This window comes from Bos indicus x Bos taurus, chromosome 7 (assembly GCF_003369695.1).
Source record: "Bos indicus x Bos taurus breed Angus x Brahman F1 hybrid chromosome 7, Bos_hybrid_MaternalHap_v2.0, whole genome shotgun sequence".
In the NCBI taxonomy this organism is placed as follows: Eukaryota; Metazoa; Chordata; class Mammalia; order Artiodactyla; family Bovidae; genus Bos; species Bos indicus x Bos taurus.
Genome location: NC_040082.1, coordinates 86,194,546 through 86,216,398, shown reverse-complemented (window position 1 = coordinate 86,216,398; position 21,853 = coordinate 86,194,546). Strand labels below are relative to the sequence as shown.

Genomic DNA, 21,853 nt, shown 5'->3' with positions numbered 1-21,853 from the left:
AACTAGTTTTAATTCTACTTGAACTGATTATTTCTTAGAAATGTTAATTATTTGGCTTAAAAAAGAGAATTTTTATATTTCCATGAAGAACCAAACTTTTCCATTTGATTGAATCTTATGCTTGGAGAAGTATCTATGACAAGTTAGCTTTTTGAATTTTGGCAATATTATTCTGTATGATTTAACTGACCCCCTGGAGATTATACATACAAATTAAAACTGAAGGTGTTCCCTCCTGGTAACCATACATTTGTTTTCTACAGCTGTATCTCTATTTATGTTTGTAAATAAGTTAATTTGCATCACTTTTTGAGATTCCACATATAAGTGATATTATATGATATTTGTTTTTCTTTGTCTGACTTATTCCACTCAGTGTGCCAAGAGGGAAAGGGGAGGGGGTAGGCTACACTGGGAGATCGGGATTGACATACACACAGCACAATATATAAAATAGATAACTAATAAGGGCCTACTGTAGAGCATAGGGAACTCTAGTGAATACTCTGTGATGGCCACATGGGAAAAGAACATAAAGGAGTGGATATATGTATATGTATAACTGATTCACTTTGCTGTACTGCAGAAACTAACACAACGTTGGAAATCAACCACACTACTATAAAAATTAATTTTAAAAACAACACATAATGTTAAACAAATGAACCCAGTGACATCCAGGCAGCAGTGCTATGAAAAACTGCTAACTGCCACAAAAATAAAGGCTAATGCATTCATGAATACTTTTATGCAAATACAGGATATATTACTTAAAATACATACTCTACTTCTTGATGTTGTATTAGACTGACTGACAGTAACTGAGAATATATGTGAAAGCATTTTATAACATAAAACTATGTAAATCAATGCTACTACTATTCATTTATATTTAATATTATGTCCTTAAGTGTGAAAAAATCAGTACCTTTTGTTTAGTGGTGTAGATCCATGTACCTGCTCTCCTTGAAAGTGAGTTTTTTACTCTCTATCTCTCCAAAGGATAATTTGTACCCAGGATCACAAGGAAGGCTATTAACAATGAAGAGATCCAAGATATACACTATAGCTTCACCTTTCCACCGACATTACCTTAACTGAGGGTTCTGCCATGGGACTGGTCAGAATAAAAAATATGGTTACATCCGCCAACCCTTTTTAGGCTGATCTTGAGTGATTACGGCATTCGCATTTCCACAGCCTGGCTCTGAAGTGACAGCTCAGGAACGAAAATAGTTTTCATTTGGACTATATGGTTGAATAGATCCAATTTAGTCAGAAGCAAACTAATTAGTATAGATTGATAACTAAGCTTTAAAGTGATACATAAAACAGAAGAAGCCATGATCATTTCTATGTCTGTCAAAATCACTCCCTTTTTTTGGATCTGCTTACCCAGCCTGGGTGATGTTATAGTATTTACATTAATCTTCTCATTGCAAGGCTGAAGGTGGCATGGTCTGTACGCTGCAGGTTTTTCTGAAGAAAAGCATTCATTTCCATGTCTTCCTGTGATCTTATGCATGCATTGAATAACACGGGACTGCATTCCTTTGCCACAGGTAATTGAGCACTAGGAGAGATACAAGGTTTTGTCAACTGTTCTTTTTGCTGTTTCCTTTTTCTGGGCTGTGAGTCACCTTTTCCTTATATTTGTTAAAACTGACATGAGCCACAACATCCAGGGTTGATATAAAACAAGGGTCAGAAACACTGCTGCTCATAAGCTGGACACAATGCAGTTTAGAACACCTAGCTGACCTAAGGCAGAGCTTTGAGTGATGAATGATGATGTAGAATGAATAAACAACAAGGTCATACTGTAGAGCATGGGGAACTAGATCCAGTATCCTGTGATAAATCATAATGGAAAAGAATATGAAAAGGAATGCATACATATGTATAATGGAATCACTTTACTGTACAGCAGAAACTAATACAATAGTATAAATCAACTAAACTTCAGTAACATAAAAATGAAAAAAAGTTTGAGAGCATGACTTGGGAAAGATAGTGGGTGATACCAGTAACACACTTGGACCGACAGTTTTTAAAGGTTTAATATCTAGTTTGCAACAAATGACTTGCTGTTCTTTAATTTAGTCACTGATGCTTGACAGTTAGATATGCCCAACTGTGGAGCTGTGTAGATATACACCAACTGTGGGAGCTGGTGAAGGACAGGGAGTCCTGGTGTGCTGCAGTCCATGGGGTCGCAAAGAGTCGGACACGACTGAGCAACTGAACTGAACTGAACTGTGGAGCTGAATCCTCATTATAGTCTTTCAATGTACTCATCCACTCTGGCCTTAAAATGTTTATTAATAACATCAACAGGGCAGAATTCCCTGGTGGTCCAGTGGTTAGGACTCCATGCTTTGACTGTTGGGACCCAGGTTCAATCCCTGGTCAGGGAACTAAGATCTTGCAAGACTTACCAAAAAAAAAAAAAAATCAAATGGTGTATCAACTTGATGTGTTAATGAAATAATTGCTATGTCTTAGAAGATTGTTGTCATTGTTTAGTCACTGTGTCTGACTCTTTTGCGACCCTCGGACTGTAGCCCTCCAGACTTCTCTGTCCATGGGATTTCCCAGCAAGAATATCAGTGTGGATTGCCATTGCCTTCTCCAGGCAATCTTCCCAACCCAGGGATCAAACTCACATCTCCTGCATGGGCAGGTAGATTCCTTACCACTGAGCCACCTAAGAAGTCCATCTTGGCAGATAACATGATATCAAAAATTGTGCAAATATTTGAAAATCTTGTATTTTTCTAGTAAGACAGCCTTTTAACATATCTCCTGTAATGAAAAAATGTAATATACCTGTATCTCAGCTAAATATAGTTTGTTTTTATTTGTAAGTTATTTCAGAGAACATATTTAATGTACAATGTCTGTTTATTAAAGAAGTCTCTTGGGTCCCTGTATATCACTAGATTTAATTTGTTATACAGATAAGCTGAGGTCTAGATGAGTGAGAAAATACAAAAATTACACATGAGAGAGGGAATATGCCTGTGTTTCAAAAATATTTATTTACTAGTTATATTTTCTTTGCGATAAAGATTTAGTCATATTTGGCCAAATAGTTCTTAAAACTTAGATCTATTTAAAAACATGATCTCGGCACATTCGACTTGAAAACTGGTCAATACTTTATCTGATTGTCATCTTTTAGATATGCAGGCACAAGTTTTATAACCATTTCCCTTCATATTTTACCAAGTCATTGTTAGGATTTCATTTTCTTCTCAAGAATTTTCAATTCTTCCTCTACTATCATCCTGGGTTCCAACTCTTTTTATTTTCATCAGCAGAAGCATTCTACACAAATCCTTATCACCTCAAGTCTGTATGCTACTGTTCACTTTGTCTTTAGCCTCCAGCCTTCTAGTCAATTACAAATATTAACAGAGAATATGTATTCTCTTAAAATTGCTTTATATACATAATCTCCTTGGAGAAACTTCAATTATTGAGTTGCCCATTGCCTACGAGATAAAGCCCAATATCCTCGAATGTCCAGGCTGGCATTTATCTACCTCCTCAAATTTGATTTTCTACCTCTCTGCTTTAGGAATCATTTGCTCTATAAAGCACTAATGTCCATGTACTTTCTACTCCCACAACTAGAACCGTGCTCATAGGAGGATTCCTTTCCAGATGCCTGGCCTCTTTTCAAATCACAATCTCAAATCCACTACCCTCACGAAGTGTTCCACAATTATCCCAGCTACTCATGCATATTTATGCAACATTTATGGTTTAAAACCATATACCTATCTATCTGAGGCTATCCCTTAGAATCACTTGTGAAAAAAAACCTTTTTAACTATATATTTTAAGGCCTAGAATTTCTAAGGCAGGAAACAGATGGAATCTGGGAATATACATTAAAAAAAAAAAAGTACCTAGGTCATTTTGCTGCACAGCCTGAGTTTGGAAAACACTGATCTATAGTATGTATTCTACATTTGATGTAGCCCAGTTTGTATTACTTCTTATCTCTGATCAATATATTTTCATGCATCTAGTGTGTCTCTTGGTAAATATCAGACATCTAGTGTGTCTCTAGGTAAATTCTTGAAATTAAGCTCATTGTTATATCACTTCGGAGAAGGCGATGGCACCCCACTCCAGTACTCTTGCCTGGAAAATCCCATGGACGGAGGAGCCTGGTGGGCTGCAGTCCATGGGGTCGCGAAGGGTCGGATGCGACTGAGCGACTTCACTTTCCCTTTTCCCTTTCATCCATTGGAGAAGGAGATGGCAACCCACTCCACTGTTCTTGCCTGGAGAATCCCAGGGATGGGGAAGCCTGGTGGGCTGCTGTCTATGGCGTCGCACAGAGTCGGACACGACTGAAGTGACTTAGCAGCAGTAGGAGCAGCAGTCATATCACTTTCAGTAATAAAACTTAACATATCGTGTATAAAAATAGCTAAGAATAACACAATAACAATTGTATGTGCATGCTATTTATGCATCTACTTTACAGATAACTGATCTTTCTAAATTCTATAAATACTTCTACATAAAACCTTCTTTGCATCTGACGAATTCTAGCTTTATACAAATAGCCGATTAAAGAACAACTTAGATATTACACCCTTTTAAATCTGATTTTTTTTTTCTCATTAACTTCTACAGGATCTAAATGCTTCTATTAGTTTAAGCTTTATTATAATTTAAAAGCTATTATAAGAGGAGTCATTGTTTACATGGTCTTTGTCCTTTGGAAGATTCTTAATATTATTCAATAGATATATGCATACAAACACCATGCTTCTTAGAAATATTTTCAGGAAAACTCAAAATAATTAAACTAAAAACTTTAAGTGGTTAAGTTTATGTGGAACTATATCATTCTAGTATCTGCTTTTCTAAAATTTCTGTAGATCTTGAAAGTAATCACAATATTGGAGACATGAAAAGAACAACAGAAGTTTTATAATAGATGAACTCCTTTTGATGTAATAGAGAAGGTTCTCAATCATATGTCAAAGAAGTCTAGTAATCAATCATAGACTATTATCAACCCTTTCAACTAATCTTATATTAACTCCAAAGGACATGTGTAAACCAAAGTAACGTCATTTTTTCCAGGATCACAAAGTATATATACATGATAACTTAGAATACACAATTTTAGTAGATAATGGTTGAAGAGTGCTCCCATAAACTGTTTTTTAGAAAATTAAGAGAAAAAAGTTCATTTAATTGAAATCGCATCATTTCTGCCTTTGAAACTAATGGCATAAGCTTTATTATGAAATTAGCCCAATAGCTTTAGAATATTATTTTTATTAGAATACTTCAATAATAAAAACATCAAGATTTTAATAGTAATTATTTTCTTTATAAAATATATGTGGTAAAAATTTATTACAAATGTACGAAAAATAAACAGATATACTTGAAATGCCAAAGTATCTTCTAAACTATTTCTACTTTATTATAGAAGGTACTACTGAATAATTGGATAGTTTCTCAAATCACATCACTATGATTAAAGACAGACAAATATTAAAAGGAAAAGTCACTATAATTTTGGCTTGAAATGAAGAGCTGCTGCTGCTGCTAAGTTGCCTCAGTCGTGTCCGACTCTGTGCGACCCCACAGACGGCAGCCCACCAGACTCCCCCATCCCTGGGATTCTCTAGGCAAGAACACTGGAGTGGGTTGCCATCTCCTTCTCCAATGCATGAAGGTGAAAAGTGAAAGTGAAGTCGCTCAGTCGTGTCCGACTCCCAGCGACCCCATGGACTGCAGCCCACCAGGCTCCGCCATCCATGGGATCCTCCAGGCAAGAGAACTGGAGTGGGGTGCCATGGCTCTAATACTGTCTCTAGAATCTAATGTACCTGGGACTTAGTTTTCCTTTTCATTAAGTAAGGCACTGTAGTAGATCATAGCTACACTTTCAGGTCTAAATTACTATGAAAGGAAACACTCCAAATAATTTATTATTAAAAGTTACTGCAGTCAGGCAATTTTTAAGCAGTGACACTGCATAACAGTAAAGACTGCAAATTCATTATCTAATTATTCACTGTACTATCCAACATTGGTATGATAGCAGTCCACTAAATGATGTCTCAAAATTATATTTTGCTTGAATGTTTCAGAACATTCAATTGTTTACTGGCTTTTCAAATATTTACCGATTACCCACCATGTTCAGGATTCTGTGCAGAAGCTAAAAACAGCAGAAATGATCAATACTATGAAGCTGGTGTTTATTTAGGATCTATTAGATGCCAGATACTGGCATATAACTCTATTATATGCCATAACCTATATGCCAGATACAGGTTACATTTACTTTAATATCTCATATGAAGCCCATGAGCACTATTATTTCACACAGGAGAAAAGAGAGGCTCAGATAAGTGAAACAAAGTGCACACAGTTTCACAGCTAAGAAGTGGTGGTACTGGAGTTTGAACTAATATGTACTAAAGTCAAAGATGGGACATGTAGACTACTCGATACTAGAAGATTGCCAATATTTCTCTTTATGTTAACAGAAATATTTCTTTTTTCTCTATCCTGCAGAATAACCTCTTATCCTAATTAGAAGGCTTTTTTTTTTTTTTTTGGAGTTGTGTTACTATAACACAGGCTACGTGGTATGAGATAAACTCTTTTGCCGTAAGGTCAACTAAGTAGCATGCTTTATCTTTAGAAACAGTGATCATAGAATTTAACATCCAAATCAGAGCACTTGTGAAAGAAGTTCTGATAACTATTCGTAGACTATGGGCATAAAAAAGGATGGTCCTGGGTAATCTGGGATACACTGTCACACTATCTATAGATGACTTACTGACAGATCTATGTATTAGATGGTAAATGGACACATGAAATACCTATTATAATCCAGTCATAATCTAATATGCTTTTATACATAATATTTTGGTTAATCTTGCTCATAAACCTAATATCTGACTCTTTACAACCCCACAGATTGTAGCCCGCCAGGCTCCCCTGTTCATGGGATTCTCCAGGAGTCAAGGTTGCACTGGAGCAGGTTGCATGCCCTCTTCTAGGGGATCTTCTTGACCCTGGAATAGAACCTGCATCTCCTGGGGCTCCTGCACTGCAGGTGGATTCTTTTGCTGCTGAGCTAATGGGAAAGCCCATTTTCATTCACTCAATCAACAGATATTTAGTGAAACTATACAGTGGAAGTCAGAAATAGATTTAAGGGCCTAGATCTGGTAGATAGAGTGCTTGATGAACTATGGAATGAGGTTCCTGACATTGTACAGGAGACAGGGATCAAGACCATTCCCATAGAAAAGAAATGCAAAAAAGCGAAATGGCTGTCTGGGGAGGCCTTACAAATAGCTGTGAAAAGAAGAGAAGCGAAAAGCAAAGGAGAAAAGGAAAGACATAAACATCTGAATGCAGAGTTCCAAAGAATAGCAAGAAGAGATAAGAAAGCCTTCTTCAGCGATCAATGCAAAGAAATAGAGGAAAACAACAGAATGGGAAAGACTAGGGATCACTTCAAGAAAATCAGAGATACCAAAGGAACATTTCATGCAAAGATGAGCTCGATAAAGGACAGAAATGGTATGGACCTAACAGAAGCAGAAGATATTAAGAAGAGATGGCAAGAATACACAGAAGAACTGTCCAAAAAAGATCTTCACAACCCAGATAATCACGATGGTGTGATCACTGACCTAGAGCCAGACATCCTGGAATGTGAAGTCAAGTGGGCCTTAGAAAGCATCACTACGAACAAAGCTAGTAGAGATGATGGAATTCCAGTTGAACTATTCCAAATCCTGAAAGATGATGCTGTGAAAGTGCTGCACTCAACATGCCAGCAAATTTGGAAAACTCAGCAGTGGCCACAGGACTGGAAAAGGTCAGTTTTCATTCCAATCCCAAAGAAAGGCAATGCCAAAGAATGCTCAAACTACCGCACAATTGCACTCATCTCACACGCTAGTAAAGTAATGCTCAAAATTCTCCAAGCCAGTCTTCAGCAATATGTGAACCGTGAACTTCCGGTTGTTCAAGCTGGTTTTAGAAAAGGCAGAGGAACCAGAGATCAAATTGCCAACATCTGCTGGATCATAGAAAAAGCAAGAGAGTTCCAGAAAAACATCTATTTCTGCTTTATTGACTATGCCAAAGCCTTTGACTGTGTAGATCACAATATACTGTGGAAAATTCTGAAAGAGATGGGAATACCAGACAACCTGATCTGCCTCTTGAGACATTTGTATGCAGGTCAGGAAGCAACAGTTAGAACTGGACATGGAACAACAGACTGGTTCCAAATAGGAAAAGGAGTTCGTCAAGGCTGTATACTGTCACCCTGTTTATTTAACTTATATGCAGAGTACATCATGAGAAACGCTGGACTGGAAGAAACAGAAGCTGGAATCAAGATTGCTGGGAGAAATATCAATAACCTCAGATATGCAGATGACACCTTATGGCAGAAAGTGAAGAGGAACTCAAAAGCCTCTTGATGAAAGTGAAAGTGGAGAGTGAAAAAGTTGGCTTAAAGCTCAACATTCAGAAAACGAAGATCATGGCATCCAGTCCCAGCACTTCATGGGAAATAGATGGGGAAACAGTGGAAACAGTGTCAGACTTTATTTTTCTGGGCTCCAAAATCACTACAGATGGTGACTGCAGCCATGAAATTAAAAGATGCTTACTCCTTGGAAGGAAAGTTATGACCAACCTAGATAGCATATTGAAAAGCAGGGACATTACTTTGCCAACAAAGGTCTGTCTAGTCAAGGCTATGGTTTTTCCTGTGGTCATGTATGGATGTGAGAGTCAGACTGTGGAGAAGGCTGAGCACTGAATAATTGATGTTTTTTTTTTTTTTTTTTTTTTTTAGAATTGATGCTTTTGAACTGTGGTGTTGGAGAAGACTCTTGAGAGTCCCTTGGACTGCAAGGAGATCCAACCAGTCCATTCTGAAGGAGATCAGCCCTGGGATTTCTTTGGAAGGAATGATGCTAAAGCTGAAACTTCAGTACTTTGGCCTCCTCATGCGAAGAGGGATTGGGGGCAGGAGGAGAAGGGGACGACAGAGGATGAGATGGCTGGATGGCATCACTGACTCGATGGACGTGAGTCTCAGTGAATTCCGGGAGTTGGTGATGGACAGGGAGGCCTGGCGTGCTGTGATTCATGGGGTCACAAAGAGTCAGACACAACTGAGCGACTGATCTGATCTGATCTGATGATGTGTCAAATACTCTTTTGGATACCAGAAAATAATAGTAAACGAAACAGACATCTGTGCCTTCATTCAGTTTACACTCTAATAGTGGGAAGTGAAAAGGTCAAGAATACATTGTATATCAGATATTAACAAGTGCTATAGAAAAACTAAAGCTGGGAAGGAAGACTGGGAAAATTTGGGCTATGGGGTTTAGCAATTCAAATGGGATGATCAGGGAAGGAAGGACTCATGGAGAAAGTGACAAAGACATATTCCATGTGAAGGAGAAGCAAACCTCAAATGCAATCTCTGTTTCCAAATACAATGTTCCTTCCATTGTGTTTTTACAGATCTTGGATCAATTTCAATGAATTTCTCTTTCCATTTTCTTCCTTCCTTCCTTCTTTCCTTGCCCCCTCCCTCCCTCCCTCCCTCCCTCCCTTCAATCTTTTTTCTAATACATTTTAAACTTCTTCACATATGTACTAGGTTAAAATATATTAGAGACAAGGCAGCACTCTAGACATCCACTGAATGCCAAAATGCTAAAATGTCAAAATCAATTTGCCAGCAACTGGTCAAAAAAAGAAAAAGAAAAACACAGGGTGTACCAGATTAAGTCGCCATTGATCTTTCTTTTACAAGGAATGTTTCCTGACTAAAGTTATTTAAAAAGAGAGACTTGTACTGTTTGACAAGTAATCTGTTCCCCAAACAGTTTTAATATTGCCCTGAAGGACCTTTGAAACTAAGCACCTCATGAATCAGTTCCATGAATTAGAAGTCTTTAATTCTAAACAGGAAACACAATCCTGATGTACTAGGTTTACATAGTAAAAAAGGGAAACAGTAATCTTTAGAACAAACTTAAATAAGCAAGGCACAACAAAAAAAAATGATGCTGGTAATCGCCCTTTTCCACCTAAAGTATCTGAAAACAAAATTTGCTTTGACATAATGTATTCATCATTTCAATCTACTTGAGAAAATGATGACATTCCCTGCACTTGAGCATTATCTTTAGATAAGGTCATTATAGATTTCTCCGAAAATGGAATAAACTCTTTCTTGACCTAGGATATTTAGTGACAATCTCTAAGCTTGTATTAAATTATGTCTACATTCGTTTTCATGTCAAACACTAAATATGACAAAGGAAACTTCAATAATTCAAACAGTCTGAACTATTAAAATGATTAGAGACATAGTTTAATGAATGAGAAAAATGAATGCAAATGGTAGCAAATTAGCAAGAAGACTATATTCTCTCTTAAAATGAGATCCCTGGAGAAGGGAATGTCTACGCAGTTCAGTTCAGTCACTCAGTCGTGTCAGACTCTGCGACCCCATGGACTGCAGCACACCAGGCCTCCCTGTCCATCGCCAACTCCCAGAGTTTACTCAAACTCACGTCCATTGAGTCGGTGATGCCATCTAGCCATCTCATCCTCTGTCGTCCCCTTGTCCTCCTACCTTCAATCTTTCCCAGCATCAGGGTCTTTTCAAATGAGTCAGTTCTTCACATCTGGTGGCCAAAGTATTGGAGGTTCAGCTTCAGCATCAGTCCTTCCAAAGAACACTCAGGATTGATCTCCTTTAGGATGGACTGGTTGGATCTCCTTGCTGTCCAAGCGACTTTCAAGAGTCTTCTCCAACACCACATTTCAAAAGCATCAATTACTCGGCGCTCACTTTTCTTTATAGACCAACTCTCACATCCATATATAACTATTGGAAAAACCACAGCTTTGACTAGACGGACGTTTGTTGGCAAAGTAATATCTCTGCTTTTTAATATGCTGTCTAGGTTAGTCATAACTTTCCTTCCAAGGAGCAAGAGTCTTTTAATTTCATGGCTGCAGTCACCATCTGCAGTGATTTTGGAGCCCAAAAATATACAGTCTGTCACTGTCTCCACTGTTTACCCATCTATTTGCCATGAAGTGATAGTATCAGATGCCATGATCTTAGTTTTCTGAATGTTGAATTTTAAGACAACTTTTTCACTCTCCTCCTTTACTTTCATCAAGTGGCTTTTGAGTTCCTCTTCACTTTCTGCCATAAGGGTGGTGTCATCTGCATATCTGAGGTTATTGATATTTCTCCCGGCAATCTTGATTCCAGCTTGTGCTTTATCCAGCCCAGAGTTTCTCATGATGCACTCTGCATATAAGTTAAATAAGCAGGGTGACAGTATACGGCCTTGACGTACTCCTTTCCCTATTTGGAACCAATCTCACTCCAGTATTATTGCCTGGAAAATTTGATGTACAGTGGAGGCTGGGAGGCCTACAGTCCCTGGGATTGCCAAGAGTCGGATATGACTGAGTAACTAACACTTTCACATCATGTATTATAGACCCTTAAAACTATTTCCATTATTTAAAACTTTCTTTTTGTCATTGTTACACCACACAATAAGAGCTAACTAACTTTATTATTTTTTTTTAACTTTACAATATTGTATTGGTTTTGCCATATATCAACATGAATCCACCACAGGTATACACGTGTTCCCCATCCTGAACCCTCCTCCTTCCTCCCTCCCCGTACCATCCCTCTGGGTCATCCCAGTGCACCAGCCCCAAGCATCCAGTATCGTGCATGGAATCTGGACTGGCGACTCGTTTCATATATGACATTATACATATTTCAGTGCCATTCTCCCAAATCATCCCACCCTCTCCCTCTCCCACAGAGTCCAAAAGACTGTTCTATACATCATTGTCTCTTTGCTGTCTCGTATACCAATATACGAGATAATATAACAATATATATTATATATATATCAATCAAAAAACAATATATATATATATATATATCTCGTATAACAATAGGGTTATTGTTACCATCTTTCTAAATTCCCATATATATATGCGTTAGTATACTGTATTGGTATTTTTCTTTGTGGCTTACTTCACTCTGTATAATAGGCTCCAGTTTCATCCACCTCATTAGAACTGATTCAAATGTATTCTTTTTAATGGCTGAATAATACTCCATTGTGTATATGTGCCACAGCTTTAACTTTATTTTACCTAAGGAAATTTCATCTGAATAAACTAACTGAAAAGGAAATATTTGGGGAAGAATAAGCAATATCCAAGCTGATGGAAGAGTACAGTGGATGCTTACCTAACTCACACGTTTATCATATTCCAACAATGGCCAACAAGGGTCTGGTGATCAAGATGTAAAGTCTTGGAAAGTTATATTTACTAAGTTAGATGCTAACCCTGAGTGGGCAGGGTTTGCCGATAAATGCAGGTTAAGATGCCAGCATGATCTGACAAATTTGTGGTTTGTGAATAAATGTAAATAAATGAGGGACATAGAAAAAAATGTAGGAAACAAAACAAACTCAAAAAATTCTTAACAAATTCTCAACTGAGGCATTGTCCTAAAAACAAAAGGTTGAAATGAACTCTGAATAGCCAGGAAGTCCATCTCATGGACCAGCCACGGTGTGCAATTCCTTCTTCCACCATAAAGATGGATGAGCTTCCACCACAGCTCAAAAACTGTAGTAAGCTCAAATTTTAGCAAGAGACTGACCATGGACATTTCACTCCTAACAGAATTATTTATAGCATTAATAGTGCTGCTAAGATCTTGGTTTAATACTTGGAAAAATATGTAAACACCTTATACTAGGTGTTTAGGGAAAGGCCATTTATCCTGAGACATTTTATTGATGTTATAATTTCACTATGCTGTGTGTGCTATAAAATAACTGTTGCCTGATGAAATCTTTCTTCAAGCCTAATCTCATACACTGAGGATAAATAGCTCTTATATAGCATATTGGTATAAATACATTTTGGTGGATCAAATAAACATATAAGGAATGAGTATACTCTGTTACTAAATTTTTATTATATTATATAGAAATATTCATTTCATGATGGCTTTGAGTATGCTTATCAAGAATATGTATCTTTTAAAATAATCTACATATATTGTTCCCCCAAATGTCTATGAATACCACAATGCTTAGAGGCATAAATCCTCTAACTACTAGTGAATAAAAGCAAACATGCTCTGTAATACACTGACTTGAGTAAAACATGACTGTACAGGCACTAATAAATAGGTATCTACAAGTTTATAAAGTGTCAAACGAGGGACAAAAACAGTGAACATGACTTTAGGAGGCTCTCAAAGCTCATCCATAGCATCACTTGAATCCACTTTTGTAAAGTGCAAAATTATCTGTCACTGAAAGTTCATGAATCATGTAGGAATATCCATAAGGGCTCATGATATAATCTATCTGATATGTCTCTGCCAAATTTACCAAAGAACAGTGTCCTTTTGTCTAAGGAGTAACCTACGTGCTTCTGAACAACTTAATTTCACCTAAAAACCCTTTATGAATGGGATATCTATAAATATCTCTTAATTACTCTTCTATATAGAGAAAAGACACTCATTGTTTCCATTGATGTCTGATTTTTGCACTGCTTCTGTGCTCCATGGGTTCTAGGATCAAGTAGATATATTCTGCATATGCAACTTTCAGCTGCAAAAGATTTCCCTATCTAGTCTTCAGTATTGGGATCCCATGGTAAAATGCCAAACGTTAAAGTTACTGGTTAAATATTAGTTTCCACCTTTCCTTTCAGGACTTCAGAATAGGCACACAGGCAATGCTCAGTGCTAGTTCTTACTCTGAATATTTAGATAACCTACGTTTGGGAACCAATCAGGACACTGTGATCTAAGTAAATTTGTATACTTAGGTTAAACAATCAACTTGTTTGCCTGTTAATCTATGCATGTTTAACTCTGAAGTTACTGTAAAACTCTTCAACATGCTGAATCCCATAAAATATTCTTTTAAACATTATACCAAAGAGTCAGGATCCCAGAAATAAAAATACTACTGTATTTATTTGGAGTTTTATTGGATAACAAATATAACTAGTCTACTTTTAAATTCCTTGAAAAAAATCCCCAAATTTCAGGATATTTAGGGGTTAAAAATAATAATTCTCACACTTGGCCAGCACAGAGATTACCCGAGATTCCTTCCTTCTAGACTGTGCCAAAGATATATATTCTGGAGAGAATGTGTATTCTCCAGGCCAACAGCTAAGGAAGGCTCTGTAATGCTTTACTCATTTCCAGCTGGCCTCTGTAAGAAATAGGAATTCCTAAATTAAGAGAAAATTGTCACTGGCAGACAGAACTTTTTTTTAACCAATATAATAGACAACCTTCTAGAACCTGATATAATTTATAATGATAAGTGCCAATCTCTAACAAGGTTAACAGCATTGACTTGGATAATTTGTCTTTGGGAATAAATGGATTATTCCAAAGTAGTTTAACGAGAGTGAAGTAGCATTCACAGTGGAGTGTGGACCTCGTAAGGAAACTAAATGATGACTTCTACTGGAAATTATTAGCACAGCATTCCTATTCATTTATGTATATGTTTGGCAGTTCCATCTTTAAACTTTTTAATAAAGTGAGTGTGAAACAAGCATACTAAGGAACAAAAGTTAGCTTTGTTTTTTAAGATTTGCAATTTATTTTGGTCAGTGTTGCAACATCTTTAAACACAGTTCATCTGCTTTATTTAACACATGGATATTTGGGATTGAATCTATTCCTAGAGGTCAGACATTGAGGATTTTTTGCATATGTATTTAATTAATTCATCACTTGGTTCTACAGTTGAACTATTTTTGTCTCTTTCATGAAAATGTTTGCATAGAGTTACTGCAAATCAAGGAAATGTGTGTGGCAAAAATCAAGTGGATTGCTTATGAATGATTAGCAGGGAACTGAATGTGTTATGAAAGGTCATAATAATCGCCCCAATCATTTTTTATATCAAAGTATATACATTGATCACCACAATGATGGAATTAAAACAAGATGTTTTGCATTAAGAAGCAATTAATAAATACAAAGTCCTGAGCACATTTGCAGTTCTGTCAGTGTGGAGCCTATGAATCACAGGCTGTTGCAGAGGTGAAAAAAGACCAGCAGTACGTTTCTATTTTATCACTATCATCCCAGGGAAACATCTTCCCACCAGAGACAGTTGTTTGGAAAGACAGTGATTGAATTTCCTTTTCCAATTAAATACTTTCCAGGTCTAGTATAACAACCCTATGTCAAAAAGGGATCAGATCCTTTGGGGCCATGTTAGAGTAAGTGTGTGTTTTTTGTTTTTAGTAAATAAAATCTTGATTTAAAATAGTACAGAGTACATTATATAGCAACCTTTAACTTATTCCAACCTGAAATATACCACATATTTCCCAGTTCACAGAGAAAATCCTTAACTGTGCTTTGTTTCTATCTGCTGCCTTCCTTCTAGGTTAGATAACTGCTCTCCAACCTTTTGTCAGGTATTGACACATGAATTCCAGACAATGCAAAACAGGTCTGCCAGCTTCCTTGAAGTTCAACCTGAAGCCTCCTTTAGGTTTAAATAGCATGTTACTCAAATATGGCTGGATTTACTTTTTTTTAATTAAAAACATCACATTTTTAAGTAGTTTGATATACCATACAGAAAAAGGTCAAGGGAGTTGCATGTTTACATAAAATTGTATTGATTACCTTAATATTCCTGGAGAAAGATAAGCTAGTGACTAATTTTTCCTAGTAAAATACATGAAGCATTGTAATTGTTATAGAACTAGAGTCAGAAAAATAGATCAGAAGAAAAGAAATGCAATGCTTAGATGTATCATACATTTTTTGCTTACTCGATGAAAAAGTTTAAGCAGTCATTTATTCAATAAAAATCACTGCTTGTCATGCTATGGTATGTTCATTCAGAGGAATATGTGAAAGGGCTTAAAGGGTTAAGACAATGAAACAGCAACAATGTAAGGCAATAAATATTGAGAAAAATGAGTCGATAAGCACAAAACACATTTTGTTATTTATTGGGGAGATGAGGTACTTGAGGTAGTCCTTAAAGGACTTGGATGGTTGGAAGACAAATACATTCAGGTGATAAGGTGTATACACCAAGACGTGGAGATTGTAAAAGTACAAACGGCTCAGGTCTGAGCTTACTGGAGATACCGAATTAATGAGAACAAAGAGACGATTCTCAATAGGTAGGTTAAGATCAGCATATAGAAAGCTTTGAACATCAGAGTGAGTACGTGAAAGTGCAAGTTTTAGTCGCTCAGTTGTGTCCGACTCTCTGTGACCTCATGGACTGTAGCCTACCAGGCTCCTCCGTCCACGGGATTTTCCAGGCAACAGTACTGGAGTGGATTGCCATTTCCTTCTCCAGAGGGTCTTCCCGACCCAGGGATCAAACGTAGGTGTCCCACATTGTAGAAAGATGCTTTACCATCTGAGCCACCAGGGAAGTCTTAGTTGACAGTAAAGTCCTTTAGTTGACAGTAAAGCCGATGCCAATTCTCTGAAACTGTTTGAACTGTTGGTTAGAGTGGTGAAGCCATCCCTATGAATGAATGAATCTGTAAGAGGGCAGTCTGGGGGTACAGAAGCACATTAGAAGTTGTTAACTCTAGTCATGGTGAAAATATTTATTAAAAGGCCTTTATTTTTTAATAAAAGTATTTATTAAAAGAGAGTGAAGAGCAACACCCTACTTGTGAATAGCACAAAAAGTGTGAAGGATACCTTCCGCATGTGTGTTTGGGGAAGATGGCATTGACATTTTTCAAGAAAAAGGAAACTGGGAGTGGGATATATTTCAAGGAAACAAAATGAAGAACTTTGTTTTGAGAAAATATGAGAATGCCACTGGCACAGTCCTATAGCAGCTAATGTTTGGGAATAAAGAACCAGTGTCCCCTCGAGTCCCTCTGAGCTTCAATTTCATTGAACATTCTTAAGCATCCTTTCTTTCTTGTTTCTCATGACTTTTCCTCCTGTTTCTGTGAATACCCGCTTTTCAGTCCCCTTTACTAGCAGGTGCTTCTTTCCTCACATGTCTTTAAAGAAAGGAGTTTTTCATGGCTGCCACTTTTCTTCTTCATCTACACTCTCTCTTCGGGCCCACTTATACTTCAAGATGTAAACACTGCCTACACGTTGGTGATTCCAAAATGTATATTCCATCCCATTCCTTTCCTCTGATCTACCTACTAGATACCAGCATTCAGTTCTCTTATGGGTGCATGAAACTTAGTCCAAATAGAATTCACAATCCTTCCCCTCCAACTTGATTCATCTCTAGGATTTCCTATCTCATGTGAATGTGGGATTCCTTTTAAACACATGAATCCCTCCCTCCTTTTCACCTCACACAGAAGATCAACCCTGTTTCTGTTCATTTTAACCTCATAACAGTTTCTCAAAGCCAACCATTGTCCCTATCTCTACTGACACTACAATATGAATGGTCAGCATTTATTTAGTTACTATGTAACTGATACTTTGCTAATAACTCTTCATAAATGATTTCATCTGGCTTCAGTAATTTACTGACCAGAACATTCTGAATTCAAACCCAGGGCTGTCTGATTCCAAGACAACACCAAGTTGTCTCATCAATTACCTAACTCACAAAATCCTCTCCCCTTCATAGAAATTATATAGTATTCGCTTAGCATCTGTCTATATTTAAGACATCAATCATTTTTGAGACTGCAGCATGAAAAATGTAACTATTAAGAAAGAATTTTAATTTCTGACAGAAACCATTCACCAGTTTATAAAATGAAAGGTAATTTATGGAGATGGGAGGTAGAATTTTGAGTACAGAAGGCCCTTTCCTTCAATGTAATTCAAATAAATTGTTCTTTGTTTATCTGTGTAGAGAAATGTTAATATGTATAAAAACAATACATGTAAATAACTTTAGTTTACACTATGTAACTCTTCTACATAATATTTACTATTTAATAGTAGGTCTTGGAGAAATTCTCTCATCATTATGTATATACAAATACACTTTTAAAAATGACAGTATTCCACTGTGTATAGTATTATGAGTCATATAACTAGTTAATGGATGGGTGGGTTATTTTCAAGTGTGTGTTGTTCCAAACAAGACCGCAATGAGCATCTTCATAAATACAGTGAGTAAATTATGTGAGAATGTCTGTAAGAAAATTCTATGACAGTGGAGCTGTTGAGTCTAAGAATGTGTACATTTCAAAATAAGATTTTTTTTCACGTATCAAAATGATAGAAAATTTGATAATATCCAATTTTAGAAGCAGTGTGAGAAAACGTATGTGGAAGCAACTGGGCAGAATTTAGTAGAAACTGCTTCCTCTGTATGGCAGACCCAGACTATCCCCCAACCCACTTCTCTCGTTTCCTTGCTGAGCCCTGGAGCTGTGTGTGTGTGTTTATTTTTTAAACTTGTTTGTTCATTTTAGTTCTTCTATATGGACTCGTATATATTCTATACATAGTAAACAAAGTTATAAAGTATGTATTTTTATAATCCATTCTGTTATTTGTGCTTTTGTCTCCTAAGGTGTTTGCATAACTCAACAATGTTTTTCCTTTGACTATACACATCACTGACATAAAAGATGATGAAGCACAGCCCAAATAGAATTCACAGTCCTTCCCCTCCAACTTGGTTCATCTCTAGGCTTTCCTATCTCATAACATAGAACCACTATCTCTACAAGTTTTTCAGACCAGAAAACTATTACTTTTACTTGCACAGAGTATTTTGAAACTCAGGGAGACATTCAGTTGCTTTGGCACCTTTTGCAGATGTGGGGGCTGAGGTTAGGGGGCCTAAGGACCTGCTCTTCTGCATAGAAGACTGCTGCAGGTTGTGCACTGTAGCTGTACTGAGGCTGGAGAGCCAGAGTTAACTTGAAGCAGAGCAGGGACCTGTTTGTTAAGACAATTTTCCCCTTCATTACGTTATGCATCCATCGGATGCTTTTCTGGGCTTCCTAGGTGGTGCTACTGGTAAAGAACCCACTTGCCAATGCAGGAGATGCAAGAGATGCAGGTTCGACCCCTGGGTTAGAAAGATTCCCTGGAGGGGGAAATGACAACCCACTCCAGTATTCTTGCCTGGAGAATCCTAAGGACAGAGGAGCCTGGTGGGCTACAGTCCATGGGTCACAAAGAGTCAGACATGAGTGAAGTGAGTTAGCATGATGCCTTTCTAACTAGCTGATCATTTGCATATTTTTCCTTGTATTGTATCCATCTCCTTCCCTGGGTGTCCTGGTGGTCTGGTTATATCTATCTCTGGATATCCTCTGGTATTTGATGAACATATACTTTCCTAAATCTAAGTAAAAAACAATCAGTGCTAAAACTGCTGATTTTAATTTTATACAGCCATCAAATTGCATTATATTTTTATGTGAAACTCTACCCTGCCGCACCTATTGAAGTTCAGTGTCCCCAAAATGAACTTTGGCCTGCTTCATACTCCACCCTTATAAAGGACATCAAGAATAATTTTTAACTCAATGATATATATTTGCTGAATTACTTCTGGGTATGGTTTAGAAGGTAAAATTACAGATGTCCTGGTATGCCACACAAAAGAAATGACAACACTATTTTAAGATTCTAGTGACTTTTCAAGGATCTATTAAGAAGACAGTATTTTTAAACCCTGTGGATTAAAAAAAATATTTCTCCCTATTTTCCAATCCAAAAGATGTTAAAAAATATTGACAATGAACATGTACATAGAGACACTCCTTCAATCTCTTTAAATTACACATTTTCTTTAGATAGAAGACATACACACAGTATGTGTGCTTCATTCTTTTTAAGCTAATATATTTCTGCTATGTTTAATTATACCAGCCAAAAGCATTTAATTACATTGAATAATTGGGAATATTTTGAAAACTCAATTTTTAAAAATATATCTGGGGCAATAGACAAGACTCTGAAGAGATCTTAAAAATAAAAATGATAACAATGCAAAACTGTCCCATTCTCTGGCAGTACATAGAGACAGAGACAAAACAATTTGATAGCCGACAGTTCAGGTATTTTGTGCATGGTTTAGAAGATGGCTATCTTTTTCAGATAGAATGGTAAGTACCAAGTTGAGTAAATGGTTGGTGGATGTATCTAAACAAAATAATAGAAAGTCTCTTTTGAGGAGAAGCATCTTATATATCATTGAGGAATTTCTTCAGTATGAACAGCCTACTCAGAGATAAGTGCATTTTTAAAGTAAATTTTCCTATAAATGCAAAATATCTCTTCTTTAGGATATTGTGGGATAGGTTTTCTCAATGCCTATATGCTTAAAATGAAGCCCATAGTCTTTGCTTTCTTTAATTCACTGACTGAGTTAACAATTATAGAACTCAGGATCATAGATTCAGAGGCACTCCTGCTAGCTCAACTGGTGAAGAGCTGCCTGCCAATGCAGGAGACACAAGAGACGCAGGTTAGATCCCTGGGTCAGGAAGATCCCCTGGAGGAGGGCATGGCAATCCACTCTAGCATTCTTGCCTGGAAAATTCCATGGCCAGAGGAGCCTGGCAGGCTATAGTCCATGGGTCACATAGAGTCGGACACAACTGAGTGCATGCGCACAGATGATAGATTCATATTTGTTAATTGTACAGCTGCTCAAATTTTCCTATCTTATGAGATTATCTATTAGCATAAAAATGATAAGCAGTTATCTTCTCCAAATATCAGTAGACTGGTAGATATAATTAGAAAATAATACTAAATAGAAATGCTAATCCATCTCAAGAACAGTTTTCTGGATTACAGACTATTTCAGTTTGGTTTCAATCTACAAATTTTCTCAAGGTAGAAAAAAGATTTACAAAGCTAGATTTTGAAATTTAATCTATTGTAAGCTTTTGTAAAGTGTGTTATACTAAATAACAAACTAGCTACATACTCTGTAAAAGTGATTCTTGGTAAAAAAAAAAAAAGAAAAGAAAAGTGAAATACCAGAGTCTCTCTTAGGGCTTCCCTGATAGCTCAGCTGGTAAAGAATCCGTCTGCAATGCAGGAGACTCTGGTTCAATTTCCAGGTCAGAAAGTTCCCCTGGAGAAGGGATAGGCTACCCACTCCTATATTCTGGCCTGGAGAATTCCATGAATGCTATAGTCCATGGGGTCGCAAAACTCGAAACCGGCTGAGTGACTTTCACCTCACATAGTCTCTCTTTGGGATCTGCCATGTACAGAAGAATGCTAAAGGATCTGAAAATTTTTTGAGCATAGATTATTTGATTATCTTTAACTACAGTATTTCTCTCACATGGAAACCACATCCTAATGAATGAGTTTCCCATGGAATATAATTCTGGAAATGCAAGAATTCATAAATTAATATGAATTCAGTCTTATAAAATGATGACATTCAGGTCTTTGGTAAATACTAAATTTACTAATCAATCTACTTAACAATATATTTTCTCCATCTAGCAGTTCTCATTTTATTAATTCTTTTTACTCTCTAGTTTCAGAATATACCATTTCTATTTTTACATTCTAGTAAGATATTTAATTTATTTACTGTTACTGCTAATAATTTCTTTAAATTCGAAAGGGAAATCCTTCTAACAAGTGATTGAGCTTCTACTAACCTGTAACAGCCCACTTAGTTTAGCTGTATTAAAACCAGGGATCTATACATATATTCATTTGAATTCTGGAACATTCTATAAGTTGATTGAGTTGGGGTGGGGTATATGAAGCACTGCATCATCAGTCCATCTA

General features: G+C 36.8%; 1 protein-coding gene and 1 non-coding gene across 2 annotated transcripts in view; one reads left to right on the top strand and one right to left on the bottom strand.

The window, feature by feature from the left end:
• The window catches only part of ADAMTS19 (ADAM metallopeptidase with thrombospondin type 1 motif 19), a 267,865-nt gene that overhangs the window by 2,572 nt on the left and 243,440 nt on the right, over positions 1–21,853 (bottom strand). Inside the window, exon 22 of the mRNA XM_027547039.1 lies at positions 1,396–1,573. Coding sequence (XP_027402840.1) covers positions 1,396–1,573 — 178 coding nt within the window. The remainder of the gene's footprint in view (positions 1–1,395; positions 1,574–21,853) is intronic.
• Positions 2,346–2,417, top strand: TRNAQ-UUG. Its single transcript has one exon. It is a non-coding gene; the product is annotated as a tRNA-Gln (tRNA).